The following is a 22,246-nucleotide window of genomic DNA, read 5'->3' on the forward strand; positions in this document are numbered from 1 at the left end:
GTTTCCACAACTTGATAGAACTCAAGATATTTTAACATACTATATATTTTGCAGATGAGCGTAAGCTACTGTTCTCTATTATCATTGTCTTAAAGAGGCTGGCTGTAGTGCCCGTCAATGGGATTACTGACAGGATGTCTATGGTGTGCAGGATAATCTCTTCCCTCCCCACAGTTGCAAAACGTCTAATATTTTAATTGTAATAAGCTCCTAAAGCTTTTACAACTCAATTTGTAAATGTTATGAACAGCTATTTTTTATATAAGGCAACTTGTTTTTAAGTTGCGTGTTTATTTAAGAAAAGTCTGTCCTTGAGTATGTAAGAGGTCTTTTAAGAGCCATCGTACAAGACTACTAGTCCTCTACTTAACCATCTCACCATGCAGTATACCTCACCCTCGCATCCTCCGTCTCTCCCAGTCTTGCTTCTTGCCCTCAGATCCCCTTACATTGGCTCACCCCCATGTGTCATCCGTTTGTCTGCCCCTTTCCCTTTAGATTGTAAGCTCTAGTGATCAGGGCCCTCTTCCCTCCTGTTCTCATTACCTATAGCATTTGCTTTGTTTGTCCTCTGCTGCTGAGCTCATGTGGCGCCCTATAAAGATTTTTATTATTAATAATATTCGTATCTGTTCAGCAAAGGTTTATTTAGATTAATGCTTTCAGATGTGCTGTCTTTAATATATAGTTTTAATATAAATATTTTTATTGCTCTGCTCAGCTCTGCCGTAGGAGATGTATTCTTCAGATCTCCAATGCATCGATTTTAGGGCTAAACTGGCAAATATATTTGAAAATGGGGTGACGTTTAGTCCTAACTATAGGTACTTATTCTTGTTAATGGACGGGTTTGTGCAGAAATTACTGCAAGACCAGCAGCTCAGTTAATTTATTCTTGATGGGAAACATGCAAGGTACACGACACAGCACATTGTTCAGTTACCTGCAGGGACCTAAGAAAAACGAGTTCAATTTCCGAGGAGACTTTGAGTGACGGATGGAGAAAGGGAAAGCGCTTTGTTACATTGCTGGCCCCGTATTTCACTATGATGTCTATTAGATGTATCTTTTCAATAGATACATTACCCCTGGATCTTCCTGTAGATATCTATGAGATACGGTGTCTTCTATATAAACCTCACACATCAGATGATTAAACAAACCACAGATCATTTCTTTGTCATAGATCAGTGGGAAAATATATAAATAGTAATCAAGTTTAAGCAATCCTTTGCTCTCTTGCAGTTGTAGAACTACAAGTCCCATCTTTTATTAGCCGAACGAGATTGACAGAGGCAGCTGGAACTTGTAGTACCACGGATAGCCGCAGTTTTCTAAACTTATGTTATAATATGTTAATGTTCCGTAAGTATGTAGGGAAAAGAGCCGTGCAATATATCGACTGAATGTGTTGTGCTATAAAGCAGTGCCTTTCCACTATGATTATACTGTATTTTCAGTTATATTCTCACTGTAAAGAGAAAATAGCTTTGAAGTTATGTTGTCTGGAGTGTAAAGTCAGTTTGTTTCCAACTATATTCAATCAGTGAAAAATTCATGAAGTAAGCTGCCCGAGGGTGTTTAACAGAGGAATACAATTCACACTTAAAAGCGGATTTTCGGCAGTTTCTTGAATTTAAAAGAAGATAACAATTTCCGTTCATTTTTCAGCAAGCGTGAGTAGAGTTAGGGGACTCCTCTCTGTCCCACGCTATGTTCTATGCAGTACCTGAGCGTAATGGGTCGTATAGTTGCTTTATAAACGTACAAGTGAGTCGTATTTCATGGCTGCTGTCAGGAGATTTGTCACCCTGGACAATCAATAAATCTCTGGTCTGTGCACACTTCATACACAGAATCACAACAAACTCTTTTTATTGCTAATTACACCTGGACAATCAATTTCTCTGCCGAGTTATTGTCACGCTGCTTGTAAGCAGTCGGCAGAGATAAAGTGCTGTGTTGTTTGAACAATTAAGTATCACAGAGGTGTAGACTTGGGTCATAATTCAGCAGTAGGCGCATAACGTTCTATACTGTAATATAGAGCAAGAGCTACCATTTTTCACTCACAGCTGATTAACTGCTCATATACGTCCTAGCCAGGAAAAGTGCATCTTATATCTATGTATTGTATTAGAGGTAACTGTACACTGACCATTCATTCGCAAGACCGCCACGTAGGCGCATGCTCACTGAGCGCCTCAGGTTTTCCCTCGGCATCATTAAGCTGTCAGCTTTCACTACATTGGCTCTGAATGATCACATGGGATCAGTGTCGTTGCCTTGACAACAACTAATTTAAATAACATCTAAGGCATTAATAGCACGGAAAGAGAGGGGCACAGTTTCATTTCTGGTGTTTCTAACACTGTTGTGTTAACAATTTAACAAGTATTGTTTTGCTACATCTCTTCTATTTTTGAAAACCGCATGTATCACTTTTGAAGTTGGGATTTATTTGCAGCATATTTGTGTTATGGGTTTTTGGTTTTTTTTTAACAGCAATTAAAATGTACCTCTGTAAGACTCACATTGGAGGTGGCATCCTGTATGCTTACCTTTATAATCGGCTTATTAACGCACTAGGGACAAGAGCCTTAGGCTGGGTACACACAGGTTTTTCAGCCGATTATCTGACCAATCGCACGATAGAGGACTGTACGGCCTAATATTTTATTAGTGTGTATGCTTTAACGATTATCGTTTCAGAGCACATCGTATTATTTAATTTGATTTTATAAATGGACTAAAAATCTCGTTCAGCGATGGAACAATGTCGTTCCAAATTTTGCATTGTGTACGCACTCATAACCAAGTCTCCATAGAGTTTACAGAGTCACAATCTTTTCATCATCGTCACCATTTATTTATATAGCGCCACTAATTCCGCAGCGCTGTACAGAGAACTCATTCACATCAGTCCCTGCCCCATTGGGGCTTACAGTCTAAATTCCCCAACATACACACACAGACTAAGTTCAGTTTTTGATAGCAGCCAATTAACCTACTAGTATGTTTTTGGAGTGTGGGAGGAAACCGGAGCACCCGGAGGAAACCCACGCAAACACGTGGAGAACATACAAACTCCTCACAGATAAGGCCATGGTCGGGAATTGAACTCATGACCCCAGCGCTGTGAGGCAGAAGTGCTAACCACTGAGCCACCGTGCTGCCCTTCAGCCGATGGTTATGATAAAGAGCACAGATACAAAAGTGGAAGCTGCTCAAATCAATTTATAGGCCATAACAGGTGCTGAAAGGGTGGGGTTATCCTGCAAGGAACATACACACAACATTTTTTCCCCCAGCACACTGCTATAGCCAGCAACAGATCTGCCATTTCTACTGTAGATAAAAATGCAAAAGTCTTTGTTGCACACATTTGCAAATGTATGTTTAAGCCATCCTGCCACGCCAAGGCGCTTTTGCATATAGGATGGTCCTACTCTAAACAATGAGAGTCCCTATATTTGGGCCATACATATGTGTTTTTAAATTGAGAGCTAACTTACCAAAGAGGTACCCCAGAAGCCTCCAAATAGCAATCCAATGTCAGCACTCCCCCTCAGCTACTGACACCAACATGCCTCTCAGACAAATACAAAAGTGGAAGCTGCTCAAATCAATTTATAGGCCATAACAGGTGCTGAAAGGGTGGGGTTATCCTGCAAGGAACATACACACAACGTTTTTTCCCCCAGCACACTGCTATAGCCAGCAACAGATCTGTCATTTCTACTGTAGATAAAAATGCAAAAGTCTTTGTTGCACACATTTGCAAATGTATGTTTAAGCCATCCTGCCACGCCAAGGCGCTTTTGCATATAGGATGGTCCTACTCTAAACAATGAGAGTCCCTATATTTGGGCCATACATATGTGTTTTTAAATTGAGAGCTAACTTACCAAAGAGGTACCCCAGAAGCCTCCAAATAGCAATCCAATGTCAGCACTCCCCCTCAGCTACTGACACCAACATGCCTCTCAGACAAATACAAAAGTGGAAGCTGCTCAAATCAATTTATAGGCCATAACAGGTGCTGAAAGGGTGGGGTTATCCTGCAAGGAACATACACACAACATTTTTTCCCCCAGCACACTGCTCAAGGTAAATTTATCAAGCATCTGCCAACAGTCCCGATTGGAGATTCCGGGCACAACAGGCTACTCCCTGCTGCCCCAAACCACATGAGTGTAATACCACATACAGTAATCCGCCCAGCTAGATATTGTAATACAGGTTTCTCCTGAAGTGGAACATAATATACTAGAACAGGCGCTGGATTCTGCTGTCAGAATCAATGCACCTTTACATTGTCAATGTAGGAATACAGAGTGCCAGCTCCCAAACTGTTTCCTTAAATTATGTATCCGGAGCATAACCTTCCCGCAGGCTCCAGTTCATGTTCAGGACACAAGGCATTGCCAGCATGGTGCCATGGTTTTCGTTTCCTACCCCAGGCTGAGAAAAACCGTTCCAGCATCGCATCCATCATTGTCTGCAGAGCACTCGATGCCAAAACACTTGTCTGCGTACAGCTCTCTGTACCGGAGTCAGACACATATTATTCCGCTACAAAGCACATAAAGTGCCAAGAGCTAGAAGCCTTTTAACCAGTCACGTAGGATTGTTCTTCACGCGTGTCATATGTGTAGCTGTACGTGTACCTGGCAGTGATATGTGCTCAGCTCAGGGAGAACAGACGCCTGGCACCAGGAATGAAACCTCAAAACAAGTCTGTAATTAGGACAAGTAAATGGAACAGGATGTGATCTGGTGTCTGTGAGGTGGGACAATGGCAGGTACTCCCAGCTGTCGGGAATACTGCTGTTTATGAAATGCTCCCTAGTTCCGGACTGACATTGTATTACATTTCAGTCTTTCTTCCCATCAAAGTTGAATTATAGGACTAAACAAAATGAGTAAACACCCCCACATACGATTTTGAAATTCATTTTTTAACTTTAGTCACCACTTTATAAAAAAAAGAAGTATTTGTATATTATTTTTCTATATCCGTTATAATTTTAAACTTTTTCTCTAATTGACTTAATTTACTCTATTATAGTCACAATACAGATTTTGGGGGGTTTTTTTGTCTGCACATTTTTATTGTAACAAAATTTTAATCATTTTTGTTTTGTCATTTGGATCCTATATCTCCTATGACTTTCTATGACTCTCCTATCACCACTTCACACTCCCACCTGACTAGACTCTCCCCTAACCTCCAATCTTTCAAATGCTTCCACAGAACACACCTATTCCGCCACATTCTAAAACATCTCCCTCCTCGCGCTCCACTTTCCCCGTCCCATTGTTTACCAACCCCTATTGTATTTGTTTGTTTCCATGCCCCTTCTAAACATTTAGGTTTTGCGTGCAGCGCTCTCTCTGCCTCCTGTCCTCACCTCCTTGGCCTCTTGTAAAGGTTTCTTTGTGTTGTAAGTTGTGTCTTCTGCTAGTGTGTGTTCTGTTGCTCCGATATTTATGTGCATTGTGTTCTGTCTGTGTATTGCTGATTGTACGGCGATATTGATTAGCTGCATCGCCCCTGCTGCTTTTCTTTGTGTTCTCTCGGACGCGGCTGTATTTCTATACCTTGTACAAAGTGTTTGTACGTACGTTCAGCTATGCGCCCCAGCTGTGTTGATCGATCCACCGATAGATCCTGTTACATGTGCAACCCAGCGTCTCCTTTGTACATCAATGCGGGGGGTCATTCAGGGATCCCTGAAACTTCCATCCAAATATGTTTTATTGCCCTGCAGTGAAAAAGTAAAGTGTTAACTATGCAAAACCTTCCCGGCAGAATCTAGAGATCACGATGATGAACATGTCAATATCGCAGGTCACAATCAAATAGACAGTTGTTTCTTTTGGTATGAGAGGATGAAAGAAGAAAATCTACGCAGCGAGGAATATAAAAACACAGCGGCCTCCAAGATAAGCAGCTGGCCTCCAGATATTAATGCCCGGAGCTAGCAGGCACGTATCTTCTTGTGAACCACTTCCATATGTCTGGACATCTTCCATGCACATTCATGGTTACCGTGCGCAGGACGCAGCACCGTCCCTAGCGCACGTTCACCTTTACGGCGCGTCTCGATGCTCCACTCTCTATTCACAATGCCGTCTCACACCAAGCAGGCAGAGCTGCCTTCTTAGGAGACATCTAACACAAGCAACAAAAAAGTACTTTTTCTAAACTGATTTGCGGTCATTTGCTGCCTCTCTAAGCCTCTGTAGTTATAGGACCACCCTGCAGGGAGACCCCTGGCGCTGTGAGACACGTGACATTAGTAAGATGCTGCTGACTGGTAGCGATCTGATATCCCAGCTTGCTGTGTGCTTTATCCTAGATACTGAACGGCATCTGTAGCTGCGAGTCAGGGATTGCAGTAAAATTTGCTCTCCCGTCCGCTGCAGCAATCTTTTATTTCCCCTTATTTGTTTTTTTTTCTTTTTTATGATTCATCTTCCTGCTGCTAGGAGACATGACAGAAGTTGTGACTTGGTCAGTGTTTCGGATGCGCTTCATGACTTCCAGTTTAATTCTTTGGTTAAACATTGTGTTTGCTCCTTGTGTGTTGCTGAGCAGTCTGTGTTGCTTGCCAACTCATTGTCTGCTACAGTATAACACTTTACATCTTCATTGCTGCTGCCTGCCTGTGCTCTATGCCCTACCTGTGCCCTCGTTGCTACAGTGTACGTGTTACCTCTTTACCACTGCAGCCTGCCTGTGCCCTGTCTATGCCCTCTCTGCTACAGTGTATGTGTTACCTCTTCACCACTGCAGCCTGCCTGTGCCCTGTCTATGCCCTGCCTGTGCCCTCTCTGCTCCAGTATAACACTTTACATCTTCACTGCTGCTGCCTGCCTGTGCTCTATGCCCTACCTGTGCCCTCGTTGCTACAGTGTACGTGTTACCTTTTCCCACTGCAGCCTGCCTGTGCCCTGTCTATGCCCTCTGCTCCAGTATAACACTTTGCCTCTTCGCTGCAGCCTGCCTGTGCCCTGTCTGTGTTAGATTAAGTCCAGGCCATTGTCCGTCCACAATGACGCATCGTCAGAGTTTAGTTGGGGGTCTAAATAAAAATGCAGTGATCTGATAACTGGCATTTGACGGACATGAATCTCCTCTTTTTTCCCGCTGGCTGAAATATAAAATCTGAGAATAGGTCTTGGAAACAAATCAGAGTTTTGTTAACCAAAGGAAATGTTATATAACTGGGCATGACGCTAGAGAACATTGTTTGTTTGTTTTTTGTCACTGTGCCCACTATCATATTTACTAGCATCGCTTTTGTGTTCCGGTATTCAGAACGCATCTTCCATCCACATGCGTCCATTATGAGTGAATATACTGTAAAAAGCTAACAGCAAACTCCAACCGCTAGTAAAGACACATGCCCAACGCGTTTTCCCTTACTTGCCAACATTGAAAACTACTAACACAACGCCATTGGGTGCCTGGCCTAATGGAGTTTTTTGACTTCTGCCAGTTACCTTTGGTGTAGTGCGCCTCACCAGAACAGATCTGATGCAGAGGCTGTTATTTAAATCCTTTAGAGCTGCGATGTCTGATATCAAAACAGACAATATATTGACAATTGTTTTTATTTTGCTCACTGTTTGCCATCATCTACTACACTCAGTGAAAATAGCGGAGAGGTTGTGAGAGAAGGATATAAACATTTAAAGATAATTACTTGGAATGGGCGTATTCTTTCTCAATTCCTAAAGCAGCGCTGGCTCTAACTACTGCTCCCCCAAATACAACCCCCCAGATATTCAGGCAACAAGTAGCAAATAGACAACAAGAATTAATCCCAGTGGATTAATAGAATTCCCTCAATGCTGAATTAGGAATAGCAGCTGGAAGCTCTCCAGTAATGGATGTATGTATTTCTGATTGTGCAATAGTTTAACCTTGAGATCAACAACAAGGACGGATAACATATGCTGAATAGTTATAATGAGAAGTCACTCTGGGTTCCCCGTGACATGCGAACGAGTAGGAACAGGCACGCGTGTGTGTGCATGACTGCAGAACGGAAGACCAGACTTGCAGCCATATCTTTACTTGGCAAAGCGCTCTCTGAAAAGGTCACTTTCTAAACATGTCAAATAGAAACATTTGCTCTAATGTCAAGTCCTTTTAGCTTTTTTTTTTACAAAAAAAATAAAATAAGCAAAATCACTATAAACCTCTTTCGGCTTAAAGCCAGGACTTTCCATCCATTCACAAAGAAAACGATATAGACATATATATAGAGAGCGTGAGGCCACTTACCGCTTGTTCTCTATCGTCACATGACCAAATCCGCCGTCCCTGTAGCTCCACCCTCAGCCATTCGCTGTGGTCACACTGCGTAGTCCCAGCTGTTTAAGGACAGGACACCATCCTATCTTTCGACCACATGATCTTTTACCACAACTAAACAGACGCTGCCATAATGACTAGGAGGTTGACTGCAGTTCCACATTACAGATTTGCCCCTCAAAGGGGAGATTCAGTTCAGCGACGGGTGTCTCCGGAACATCCACAGAGACCCATCGCTCCGTTATGGCAGAAATCTCCGCTCATATTTGCTCTCATCCCGTAGAGGCGCGCAGAAAAAATTTAGCGGAGATTCCTATTGCAATGGCTGGAATTAGGAGTCCGTCCTTGGAATGTGTCTAATTTTCACGGTTGACCAGTTGCACAGTTCAGTCCATCTTAGTCCCATATATTTTATGCCATTGTCTCTCAGTGTGAATGGGAGTCATCTTTCCGGGTCTAATGACCCCGGGACTCTTGCAGGGTTATTCCCAGGTCCGCCCCAGATAGTCTCCAGTGTGAACAGTGCGACCCGGGTGGAGACGATTTAAATGACCTCTTATTTGTCAGCCAATCAAAGCTCCTCTTGTGATGACTCACACTTATTGCCAGGGCAGACCCGGGTTCAGTATGAACGGGGTTGACCCGGGAACTTCCTAGGTCCAAGGTGCAGTGTAAACGGGGTCTGATGAGTTTGGGATGCTCTCAGACGCAGCAGTATCCCAGGTTCAAAAACCCGGGATATTGCCGGGGCAGCAGAGTGAAGGTGGTATAAGTAATTGTCAGAGGTGCAACATGATCAGGAACAAGTGTTACCAGCTCACAGGACAGCCCACACCAATAGTGACAAGCGCCTAATTTGCATACTCCAGCCTTAGACATAGCAAGAGTAAGAGAATAACCAAAATCGCCCCATGTTACATAATGATCCTACAGAAAGGGGCAATAACAAAGATGGAAAAATTATAATGATATAAAATCCCTCCCAGATTGGGCTGGGATTTAAATCTTCCATCATCTCCAATCACAGTTTAAATAATAAAAAAAAAAAGCAAATCGGAAAACATTTCAAAAGGGGAATGTGGTAATGTAATTGCGATACATTGTTTATATCTGCTGCCTTTTGCCACCCTGTAAACAATCCAAATCTCTACCAGATCTGCAAATGTATCACTGTCAGTGACATGAGAGATGTCTGCTTAATGTATGTAATATGAGTTACCCAAACAGCCACTCTCTCCTTCTCTTCTCTGGCATTTGGAACAGAGCCCAGCCGCTCGGTTAATGCAGTGGCACAAAATGTATCTAATAACTCCTCAGATCTTGTATTTGTTTTACAGAGTGGATACAGTTTTCAGAAATGAGATGCGCGCTTTCCCCTCACCGCACACAGACTGTCTGCCACGTGCCGTTCACTGATATCTGACAGATGGAGTAAGTCCTACCACATGGTTGGATGGAAAACCTCTCCGATAGAACCTGCCATTTTATCATTAAGCAATGAAAATAAAAAGACGGCATTGCTTGCTGCCAGTGCGCTATTTAGAAAGAAAAGACAAAAAGTTTGTTTTGACCAGATAAAAAGGGAGCCTGCAAATAGCCCGACCTTTGGATGTACAGTGCGGATTAACAGTACATTTTTGTTCCACATTAGCTTAATCCGAGAGATATCAAGCAACGTTTTATGTATATGAGCATATATGGAATACACAAGATCTCTTGCCATTGATTGGACTGACACTTAAAATTAAAATTTTAAGATGCAAACCATGAAGGGAAAACATTCAGTTCAGTGTTAGCCTGAGATTCCACAACAGATGTGAGTAAAGTATTCCTGATCAACACTATTAAAATAAATTAAAAACCTTTGGATAAAAATAAATATATGAATTAAACCGTTTAGTCTAGTTTTTGTACAGGTGCAACACTATGCAAGTGGCATGTTTGAGGACACATCATGACTGGGGCAGCCCTACTGACAAACTACTGTCTAGTCCTCCTCCCAAGTGTCGATTCATTATCATTTTCTGAAGGAACTATGAGAAAACAAAATCGGGAATGGTTTGTTGTTTTAACAATCTCATGTTTGAGGTGTGGCTCTCCTGGGACGGATTGCCTGTTGAGAGTGCCCACCGATCAAACAATTCAATACCCAGGTCTGGAAATTTACTAATGATTATCTGCTAAAATTACCTTCCTCTGACTCCAGAATAGACTATATTGGGGAATCTTACCAAGGGACATAAAAACATTGAAAAGGAGTTAAACAAAAACAAACCCTGTTGTCCATTTCGTCAACGGCGAGGAAACTGCGCTTCAGATTTGGGTCTAGAATACTTCCCCTTCTCTTTTGTTGTTCCAGGAAAAGCTGTTTCACATGGATTGGATAGAGTCATTTGAGTTACTGTTAAACAGCATCTCCGAGTTAAACCACAACTTGAAGAATTTTAGGCAAACACCATATATGTCTCTTTCAGAGGAGCACAGAAAAGATTCCCAGAGTATTATTATGTAAAACATGTTAATAATATATAAAATAAGAGCACTGGATGTGTTGGTGTAGCCCAGATACTAGATTTCCAGTTAATTACAAGGTTGTTATCCTTAATTTCATCTTTTTTTTTGTTCTACATGTACTTGGTCATATAAACCACAAGTTATTTCCCTAATAGATGATTACGTGTTGGTGTGAAAAGTGGGTAAATTATTATATAGCACTATGAATTAGTCTGGTGAATCTGCATTAAAATTATATATTTCTGTGAAATTACATTCAGTCATTTCTTTGCATCGTGTTTCATTTAACAAAACTTTACATTTTATACAATATATAGTTTTCTTATGGTTAATTTATGGTGTTGAGTATTGTGTTCTTGCTGTTACAATGTCTCGCGTTACAGCAGTCATAAAACTACAACTTGGAAGAGATCAGCCATGATATAATAAGAGTACGTAACAACTACAGTACGTAGTCACTACCAAACAAGGCTTCTTGCAGCACCTTCTGTCTGTCCACTCTTATTTTACATAGATCTCTGTGAAGTCAAATCTGTAGCTTGCAAAGCTATAGTGTGTTTCATGGTTTTAGTAGACTTGACTTATGTAATGGAAGAGGATTGAGTCGGGGAAAAGAGTGCAAAACACATCTAGCGCAGTGTTCTTTCGTACACAGAGGTTTGTGAGTACCAAGCACCTCTTCTCTGTTTCGACCGCGCAGCAAATACCAACCCAATACAATCTAAAGAAAGAGATAGAATCATAAGATCTGTCCCTTGTTCTGAAGACAAAATGATTACATTTTAATCGGGAAGCCACTTTATCATTAATAAAGTATAGTAGCATTCTGCTCTGTGACGGCTCCGTGTTCTCATAAAGTTGACTTGCTGAGTCTGTGTCATGTCAACAGTCTAGTTGTTCCTTCCAATTACCAAGCTGGATACAGACTATAATATTTACTGTTCTCATTGTGCAAGCTGACATTCACAGCTCAGTCATCCCATTAGCCGCAAAAGCAATGTTTGTATCCCCGCAGGAGGCTTCTCCAGGGTCGTACCCTTGATACGCCAGTCGTCAGTAACCCTTCTCCATCAAGATATGTCATGTAGTGATAAGTACAGGCGTGCAGCTTGGGAAGAGGCACTGCTAAGGGGGAGCGACGTGTTAATCCTATTTCCTCGCACAACTAGTTCGCTGTCCCATCGCCTACTGAAAAGGCAGAGTATTTTTATTTAGCTGGAAAGGAACACAATTAATAACTTGTGTTTTAAGCCTTGTGAATGTCTGCAGTGATTGTTGTAAAATTCTCGCATTCCAAGTTCTATCAGGTTATCCTAATCCTGCATTGTTTTATTGTATGTCACTCACTTAGGGCTCATAACCCCTGGAGAATTTTTTTTTCAATGCGTTTTATGTCTACCTTTAACTACTAAAACATACGTAACTGGTCGTACACTAGAAGCCATTGTTCCCAGTCTTCCGACACCCATTTGTGTTTTTACTTGTGTTGCATTTTTCGGAACGCCACTTGTTCTATTTTGTTTTCTCTACTGCTGGTAACCGTCTTGGGAAGCCCACACTGAGCTCTATCGCACTACTAAAAATGTTGTTATTGGAAAAGATAACTCAAAATAACACCAGTACCTAAGAGGCCTTCAAGAGCGTCTAACATACTGTCACTGTAGTTTGCATTTCCATATTCAAGTATGATTTGGTGTAACCTGCTACATAAGAAATAATGTTTCCATTGATTTTCAAGCCATTTAAAATGCTTCAAGGGGACCGTCTCCGCATCTGAAGATTAATTGATGATCTTCAAATTATGCAATTACCTCTCCAGCGTCACAAGATCACACAGACCAGGCTGGTTAACAGTGTAGTTTTCAGTATGTTGGAAGCATATTATAACTAAATAGGACCAACCAAAAACTTTGTACTGGAAGATGCAGCAAATTTCACAGATCAAGTATCTAGAATAACACGGTAATAAGTGCTGGTGCTATGACAGATCAATTAGCTGGTGTTATTAGTTTAATGGCCTGATCCGCTGCTGTCTAGGACCTTGACCCTTTGTCCTCGGTGATGAGCAGATTTGGATGTAATGGAGCTAGCGCAGGTATTGTGCTCAACAATGTGAGGATGAATCACAGACCTGTAATTACCAGCTGCGAGCTGTAATGAGTCGGCTACTTTATCATTACTGAATCACTAATGATATTTGCAGCTAGTAATGAGGATATACTATATATATATATATATATATATATATATATATATATATATATATATATATATATATATATATATATATATAATTCTCTTTATACTAAGCAGCAATGGCTACTATATCTAATTAGGAAAGCTTATTTCACTGTAATAGGAGGTAAATAAAAATATATAGACCCCTTGATGTTTACAGCGGTTCCCTGAATGAGCCACTACCAATGTTTCTGAGCAGAATAAATACAGGACATATGTTTCCGGTTTAACATCTATGAACCACAGATCTGATATTCTTGGCCTTACATTTTATATCGCACGTTTGTCCACTTAACATGTGTTTCCAAGACGAAAATATTTTGGAAGCAAATCATGTGCTTTTAACTGTAATGAAACAGTAATGTTTTGATCATTCAAGACTTTGAAGTCTTGGTTTTCTTAGTATTCGTTTTAAAGTCGAACCAAATGGGTTCCAAGACCCAAGATGCTGGGACATAGCGCTGAGAGTATAACGTGTTGTTACCGTCTAGGTCCCTAGACAGGTGTTTGGGTGAGAGTGTTATCTTTGTCATTTTGCTAGTATTAATTTGACAATGATATAAAGAGCACTGGAAGGATTTGGCAGGCTATACATAGTATATATTGGAAGAAGTCTATATCAGTGACTGATAATCATTGTTCTGTGAGGAACCCGTCCTCAGACTGCATCAGATTTTCAGAATTCATCCTGTCCTTCTCTGACGCCCTCTGTTGTGCGCGGAACCCTTCCCCCGATGCCCTCTGTTGTGCGCGGACACCCTTCCCCCGGCGCTCTCTGTTGTGCTCAATACTCTGTCCTGCGTGCTGAGCTATTTTTGCTTTGCATGAAGCACAACATTCATTGTCCCCATGTTGGTTGTCATTTGTTTTTTTGTGACATCTGAAGCATACTTTATATTAGGGAAGCAGTGATTAATTCCCGCCAGTCAAAGGGTGAGATCAATGTAATTGCAGATGTGTAATGTCCTGCTAAGCGAGGCTTTGTCTTTAATGCTCTCTCCTTTGTTCCTCTGGTTTTGTGGAGCTAATATTTAGTGAATAAAACAGGTGCAGGTACAAGAGCCGTCTCTGCTGTGATTGAAGCCACTCAAACCGTAGACACGCAGCAATGACTAACAAGTGTCCTTTCCCTCCCACACAAAGCTGTGGGAGAAGACGCTCACCTCTGCTGCCCCTCATTAATGGCTCAGAGCTATCTCACGGCACAGTCTGTGCTGAATTTTAGATAACAGAACCCTCTCCTAATGTCCACACTAAGTGCACTGTAAATCGTGTGTTCAAATTTAACATTTAAGCCACTTTTCTAAACAAAAGCAAACAAAAAGAAAGTAAAACTTAAACATGATTTTATGTTCTAGTAACAAACATTACACACTATAAAGGGGAACAATATTAATACAGCATATTAATATTCTTGTTGCCAGATAGATATTTGACAGGTTGGTCTATATATTCACCAGTTCAACTGTAATGTTTTTTTGTATAACGATAGATCCTCTTGGGAGAAGGTATACTGTGACTATGGCCAATTATATCCCGTACCACCCTGACCCTAAATTATAGACTAAAACTCACTCCCCCCAACTAGATAAATGGAGGATATGCCCAGTCCGAAGCCCCTTCTATAGGAAAATTTTGCATTTCAGAACTCAATTTTGTTCTTAAGTTATACAATTTTATACGGTGTTCCTTAATAGACACACCGTTTTCGGGGACAGATTCCTGAGCGGTGACTCACCCGTGATGTCATCAGAGGTTTCCCTCGGCATAGGGAATTCCCGAGCGCTGCAACTAAGGTTTGTCTGCCCCTCCGCCTTCCTCTGTTCCTCATCTGAGAGGTGCTGTGTAACCTGGATCCAACGGTGGCTGGGAGTTTAAGAACCGGAGACAGGCTAACTGGTTACAACAACCGTAATTAAATGTATAACAAAAAATTGTTTTAAAAAAAAAAAAAAAAAAAAAAAAGTGGGAGGACTGATGTACTTTTGGGGTAACTCTCTAGAGTTCTACTAATTCAAAATAACTATGGGAAGAGTTAAAGCCAAGTAGTTTGAGTTATAGCTTTGCATGTTCAATTCATCTAAAAAAAATATTAAGTATTTCATTCACTATAAAAAGATCTATCCAGAAAAAAACTTCACTACAGTACAGTTGTTACAAAATATTAGTTTAAGGAACAAGTGAGGCCTAGTCATGAGGGTATAATAGTCACACAGGGCCCCCAGTTGGACAGCCCTGGTTTCCTTCATCTAATAACGATTTTAGCAATATGTTACCTCCCTCTGAGGTCTAAGTTGGATAGCGGATATCTGTGCTGTATTTTTCTACTTTATGTTCTGTGTTCTAAATACATTTCCTAATTAACCGTAAGATAACTTAACACTGACACTTTTTGAAAGAAAATTGCTTTTACCTTGGTTGTGAGGTCGCTCTGTAATGTGTTCTATGGCACTTTAATATTTATGTGCAAGAGCAAAACATTTAAGGCTTTTACCAGCTTGCTTTATTGTCGTGGGGAAATAAGTATCTCAACATTTAAACTCGCATTGCTTTAGATATAATGTAACAAATGTGTATGTTACATAAATCCAAATCTAGATAATGGCAGCCGTAATTCTAAAGCGTATTTTAATTCTATACTAGCTACATGAGGCAGGGATATTTCTAAATTTGGGATTAGTCACTCGGGGTAATCGACAAACTATACACCTGTGGTGAAGCATCTCAATACGCCTTACTGGTTCTAAGCATTGGGTGCGTATCCTGAGAAAAATGGGTGTGTCAAAATAGTAGGTGTGGTTTCCTATTGACCAATCAGAGTGCAGGAAGCTGTCAAACTTTCCTTGCCAGTATGTTGACAAATAACGTGGGGCAGCAGATTGGGTAAGCCAGTAATTTGGGTCACCACCACGGAGATGGCGTCTGTATTATATCACCAGTAGCGTACTGGGTGTTGTGGGGCAGGAAGGGCTGCGTTATAAAAACACCAGAGATTTGGGGTCTGTATTTTATCATTGACAGAGATGTGAGAGGGAAGCTAAATTATAAAGCCACCAGAGATCTGGGGTTTGCACTTTATAGTATCCTTCAGTATCCTGCTCTATGTGTTGTATATAGATCTTTAGAATGCTCTGTTACTAGAATGCTCTCTACGTTGTATATTTATTATTACGATGCTCTCTCTGTTGTATATAGATCTATAGACTGCTCTCTGCATTGTATATTTGTTATTATGGTGCTCTCTATGTTGTATATAGATCTCTAGAATGCTCTCTGCTTTGTATATTTATTATTATGATGCTCTCTGTGTTGTATATAGATCTCTAGAATGCTCTCTGCTTTGTATATTTATTATTATGATGCTCTCTATGTTGTATATAGATCTCTAGAATGCTCTCTGCTTTGTATATTTATTATTATGATGCTCTCTGTGTTGTATATAGATCTCTAGAATGCTCTCTGCATTGTATATTTGTTATTATGGTGCTCTCTGTGTTTTATATAGATCTCTGGAATGCTCTCTGCTTTGTATATTTATTATTATGATACTCTATGTTGTATATAGATCTATAGAATGTTCTCTGTGTTGTATATTAGAATGCTCTCTATTTTGTATATAGATCTATAGAATGCTCTCTGTGTTGTATATAGATCTCTAGAATACTCTTGGTCACTAGAATGCTCTCTGTGTTGTTTGTTTATTATGATGCTCTCTATGTTGTATATAGATCTATAGACTGCTCTCTGCATTGTATATTTGTTATTATGGTGCTCTCTATGTTGTATATAGATCTCTAGAATGCTCTCTGCTTTGTATATTTATTATTATGATGCTCTCTGTGTTGTATATAGATCTCTAGAATGCTCTCTGCATTGTATATTTGTTATTATGGTGCTCTCTGTGTTGTATATAGATCTCTAGAATGCTCTCTGCTTTGTATATTTATTATTATGATACTCTATGTTGTATATAGATCCTTAGAATGTTCTCTGTGTTGTATATTATTAGAATGCTCTCTATTTTGTATATAGATCTATAGAATGCTCTCTGTGTTGTATATAGATCTCTAGAATACTCTTGGTCACTAGAATGCTCTCTGTGTTGTTTATTTATTATGATGCTCTCTATGTTATATATAGATAGATTTATAGAATGCTCTCTCTGTGTTGTTTATTTATTACGATGCTCTCTATGTTGTATATAGATCTATAGAATGCTCTGTGTTTTATATTTGTTATTATGATGGTCTTTAGAATGCTCTGTTACTGGAATGATTTCAGTATTGTACAGCTTTCACTAGGATAGTCTTTACCTTGTCCTATGTAGTATTTGATTATAGCACTTTGACAACAACGTTTGATACATTTCATTGGCTATATTAAACCACACTCACATTAGACAAACCACCACCTACATGGTTTTTGTCACAGCCATTTTTCAATTGCTGTGTGCTGGTAGAAAAGCCTGGGCTACCTGTTTGACCTCCAAGCCAAAAGTTGCAATCCCTCCCCAATGCTTACCATAGTGCTACTACACCACCAATCTCTGCCTTCCCTCAAATGCTACAGTGCTCACATCTTGTAGCGGTGGGTAACAGTCACTAGACAAGATCCCCACCCACCCCACCTAAAATGACTGTGTGCAGGGGGCAGGACCGGTGACATACCTATGTATCTTAAATTGTCAGTTTAATGGATTTGATATACTATTTGAGCAAGATCACTAGCAAAATGTAAGCTGCTTATGTTTCAGTAACGTGCTCAGATTTATGTGCATCTGTAATACCTTGAGAGAAAACAATATTTGGAATTGCGAGTTGCTATTTGAAGGGAACCTGTTAATTTCTGCACCCCTTGTTTTCTGTCCCGCTGAACAAGATCCTACTTTGATTTTCATTATTTGTCTATTACAAAACAAAAATCCAGCGAAGCATGAAAGTAAATTTATATTGCTTCCAGCCAATTAACTATATTAATCATTTGGGAAAGTTTGCAGACCTGCACAAATATTTGTTAATACTTAATCTATCATGCTGGACCATCATATGTCTCCTCTATGTATAGTTTGCATTTGGCATCCGATGAGAGACGGAGATTTAAACAATGATTTATTTTAGAACGCAGAGTGACAGCTGGAAATTCTTATATAAAGCACGAGATGTAAACCCTACCTCTACTGACTCACCTAGCAGCCACAGCTCTTGTGCTCTAATGAAATCATTGATATCAGTGTGTGTGTGTATATATGTGTGTGTGTGTGTGTATGAATGTGTGTCAAATCCAAAGTATGCTATCCGTGAATTGATGCCTAGCTTATACACAATCAAAGGAAATCTTCCTGCATGCATGCATTACGATCGATCGGAGAACAGAATATACACAACACCATCTCTTCTGTATAGACTCTGCTCTGTTTTAATGCATACCAGGTTACACATTTTTATAGTACTTTTGAGGAACTTGTTGTTGTGCAAAAACAGTTGATGAATCACAAGATCAGTTTCCTGACAAGCCTGCGGTTGTACATGTTCTAGCATTATGGTGCAATTTCCAAGAAGCCTTAAGGTGGTACTACATTATTTGTAATCAGCTACTTCTGCAGATACCATCTTTACTTCTGTTACTAACATCCTCTGCAAAACTTCTTACAATTTCTAAAATATATACATACCCTGAGCATGTTAAAATGTGAAGCATTCTTAAAGATACACTAAATTTCATTTAAAATACATTATCAGTATTTATATTTGTGTATGTATATATATGTGTGTGTGTGTGTGTATATATTATGGGATATTATAGCCGGCAGCCCAATAACCGGTAGGTTCCTTATACCAGAAGGAAAGTAAATAATTACATTTTTGCTGCTCAATGATGGTGTCATACACACAGAGATCATTATTGACCTGCTCCTCCTCTTGCCACTGTGAAGAGCACTGCTATACAGGCTAATGAGTAACAGGATGTCATACACCTGAGTATATTGTATAATCACTTTGCAGAGCTCCTCTAACCAAGGTAATGAGGAGGAATGTGATCACTGATCTATTCATCCTATAGTCACTTGAGGAGCACTGCTACCCAAGGTAACGAGGGAAATGATTTGCCCACAGACATGATTACTAAGTTCTGTCACTGTGAGAAGCACTGCCACACCAGGTAGTAAGAAGGGGAATGTTATACACACAGACAATCTCCAAGTAATTTAGTCAAAAAGCCGTTGGTAAACATTGGACAAACAAATATATCCAGGCTTCTGTTCATTCCAATCGGAAAAACATTGCGCCATTTCAAGTTTCAGAATGTCAGCCAACAGGACAGCCCCCACCACCGCTGATTTTGCATTGTGCTTTAGGCAAAAAGGCTAGACGCACCAAGCAGGATAGAGAGAGGGCGTCATTTAGCTTCTGGTTTTCCAAACTGATTTGTTTAAACAATACGTTCCATAGCAACTAGGCTGGCTTTAATTGGCCTTCTCTGTTCAAGTTACATTTTTCAGCACTGTATAACAGGTGCCTCTTAAATTACGCACGTCTTGTAACCAAGAAAATCCTTTATGACATCTGTATGTATAATTTGCAAATAATTGGCCTCACTTCTACTCTGGGACCTCTCATTCTTGATGTCATTTGTATTCTCTCATCAGTTGTGTTTAACTTTTCCTGGTACTTTCATCTTGTCTACTAATGGCGCTGGAGTATTGGAATGACACATTGATGGAAAATGTGGTTTGTGAATAACAGTGATGCTGAAACTCCTGGGCTTTGGGTCCTAAATGCTTTAGATGTCTCTTCCCACTAATAGAAACGGTGTGCGTCATCCAAAGTGCTTGTTTGCACGTCTGTTAAGGGTAGTTCAGTTCTGGGATTAATACCAGTCCTATGTGTTGCATGGCAGACTGTTATCTCTCATCGACAATGAAGTGCATTTTGCATAGGCAGTTTTGTCTGTTTGCCAGCCTTGCACCCAAACTGAGCCTCAGCAGCAGAATAAGGGTTAATACTGGCTTAGCAGCACCAAGCTAGAGGATCCAGCAATCAGTCATAACACAGCTCCAGCAACAGCTTCCAGGGGACAAGATTTTTCTCATTATGAGATGTTCACCACAATACCTACTGGCTCCCAGCTCCTCCGGGACTCTTCCAACAAAACAATCATCTTTGCACAGGAAAGGTTGTTAAATTAGATTAAAGGTAGAGCCAGTGCTCTAGCATTGTGTAATAATATGTCTGACAACGTATAAAGCACTTTGTAGAGATTATTGGGCTACAGAAGCTCGCACAGGATCCCTGCAAATTTCGAAGTCAGTAAAGCACTGATGACTATAACTGGAAATTTGCAGTGTTAGGCAGAGGTAGGCAACCTGTGTAACTACAAGCCTCAGCATTCCAAACAGGCTGCATTCTAGGATTTGTTGTTCCACAACAGCTGAAGTGCTGCAAGTTGTCGTGGTCTGGTGTGGGGAAGATGAACCCCTTCAACTATGTCCTCTCTGAGTGTATAATGTGTTTTTGTTGCTGGAAACTGTAATTTAAGGGGAGGGGGTTCTGGCTTTTGGAATGAAGTAAACTCGCTTTATTTCTGCTCTTGTAACCTCTCTGTTTTGTTACTCACTTTCCTGTGGGTTTGCTGCTCAGCAAGAATGGTTGTATAGAAACCACAGACCTGTCCCCAGCTAATGCTCAATAATTCAGACCTCTATGTGCTTGGTAAATCTAGAAATAGTCAGACGTAAGAACTTACAATATAAATACAGTCTCTATACACAGTATGACCATTTATTGCTGAACTGCTTGCTCTCCTTGGTCTTATACCCTCAGTCTCTTGTCTGGTTTCAGCTAAGACCAGAGTTATGTCCGTAATGAGGCAACTGTCTCCTGGTAAGTTTTGGGGGCAGCAGAATTTAGGAAATGTAAATAATAATGAAATAAAATTGAATGTTAAATCGGCAGTTTCTACCTACGTGATGTATGTAAGAATATTAAGGCTGGGATTTTTTTTGTTTGTTTCTTAAAGTGTACAATGGTCTCGTCATTTTATGTAAGGCAGAGAAGGACGTGATTTCACTTGTTGCCTCAGGCGCTAGAGGGTGAAACAGTCACCCCACACACAACAATTGGGGTCATGGTTCAACCAGGTTTGCCACTATACTGAGTCAGATACTCAGACAATCTGATTTTGAGCTAACATTGTGAACTCACACACAGAGTAATTCGTAGGGTTATTTGAATTTCCAATCAAAATCTCTACCATGTGTGGACAGCTTAAGACTTGGTAAAATGAGACACTAGCAAGCCACTTCTCTCCTTGTTCCTTAGCTGCAACCCAGAGGTCCAGTAATCTTTGCAATTTATTGGTACAGCCATGGGGTAAAAGTTTGTCCCAAGTTTTGCCAATATTTATACGTGGTTGTTTGAAGATTAATATGTATCATAGGACAACCCAAGGTGTGAAAAATTTGTCTTATATGGAGACTATATATATTATACATTTACATTTTAATAATATGACCTTTACATTCAACTCTCAAATCAGTGCTGTGAAACTTATTATAGATGACGTCTTGTAGTTTGGAATCATTTCAAATATTTTGATTCCAATAACTATTTACTGGGGATGTATCAAATCTACTAAAACAAACTAACTTGCCAGGGTTGTCTTTAAAAATATTCTGTGGCATTTTCAGGTTAAGTTGTTGACCTGGCCTTAAAAATCCCAGTGTGTCCCGCTCCCATTTTATGAGCTGTTGGCGTCGTCTGCGGAGGACTACTTAAAATTGTGGCCCTAGGCCCAATATCACAGAGAATTGTGTTGGACCAGGCCTCATCATGGCTTCAAGCCACCAACCCAGTCTTGTCTCCATGTCCGTGTGTGATCATTATTGGAGCTAGAACTTTGCATGGCAGCTTAGCCAAGAAAGCAGTATGGCAGATCCGGCACATGTTTTAAAAAAAAAATAGAATTGATTCCTGCCTCAGTGATGTGACCGGTTCATAGTGAATTGATAGGCTGAATATCGGTCCTCAAAATGTTGGGGTGCGGGTAACGGGTCACCTTTAATTGGCCTAAACTATTGGATGGAACTAACTTTGCTGAAATACTTGTAACCAATCGCATTCAACTGACGGTTTTTATTTTCTCTAGGGACGGCCGAAAAACAAATGT

The 22,246-nt window shown here is 40.3% G+C and overlaps 1 protein-coding gene across 4 annotated transcripts in view; it reads left to right on the top strand.

Moving 5' to 3' along the window:
- RAD18 (RAD18 E3 ubiquitin protein ligase) overlaps positions 1-22,246 on the top strand; it is a 181,043-nt gene that overhangs the window by 158,304 nt on the left and 493 nt on the right. The window contains exons 13-14 of one of the 4 annotated variants that reach the window (XM_075183737.1): positions 9,667-9,760; positions 9,981-10,066. The exons of 2 other annotated variants lie outside the window; for them this stretch is intronic. In XM_075183737.1, coding sequence (XP_075039838.1) covers positions 9,667-9,745 — 79 coding nt within the window. In that variant the 3' untranslated portion in view covers positions 9,746-9,760; positions 9,981-10,066. Of the gene's footprint in view, positions 1-9,666; positions 10,067-22,246 lie in introns of those variants that run through there. One more of the 4 variants, XM_075183736.1, reaches the window with a different exon arrangement.

This window comes from Mixophyes fleayi, chromosome 8 (genome assembly GCF_038048845.1).
Source record: "Mixophyes fleayi isolate aMixFle1 chromosome 8, aMixFle1.hap1, whole genome shotgun sequence".
NCBI lineage: Eukaryota > Metazoa > Chordata > Amphibia > Anura > Limnodynastidae > Mixophyes > Mixophyes fleayi.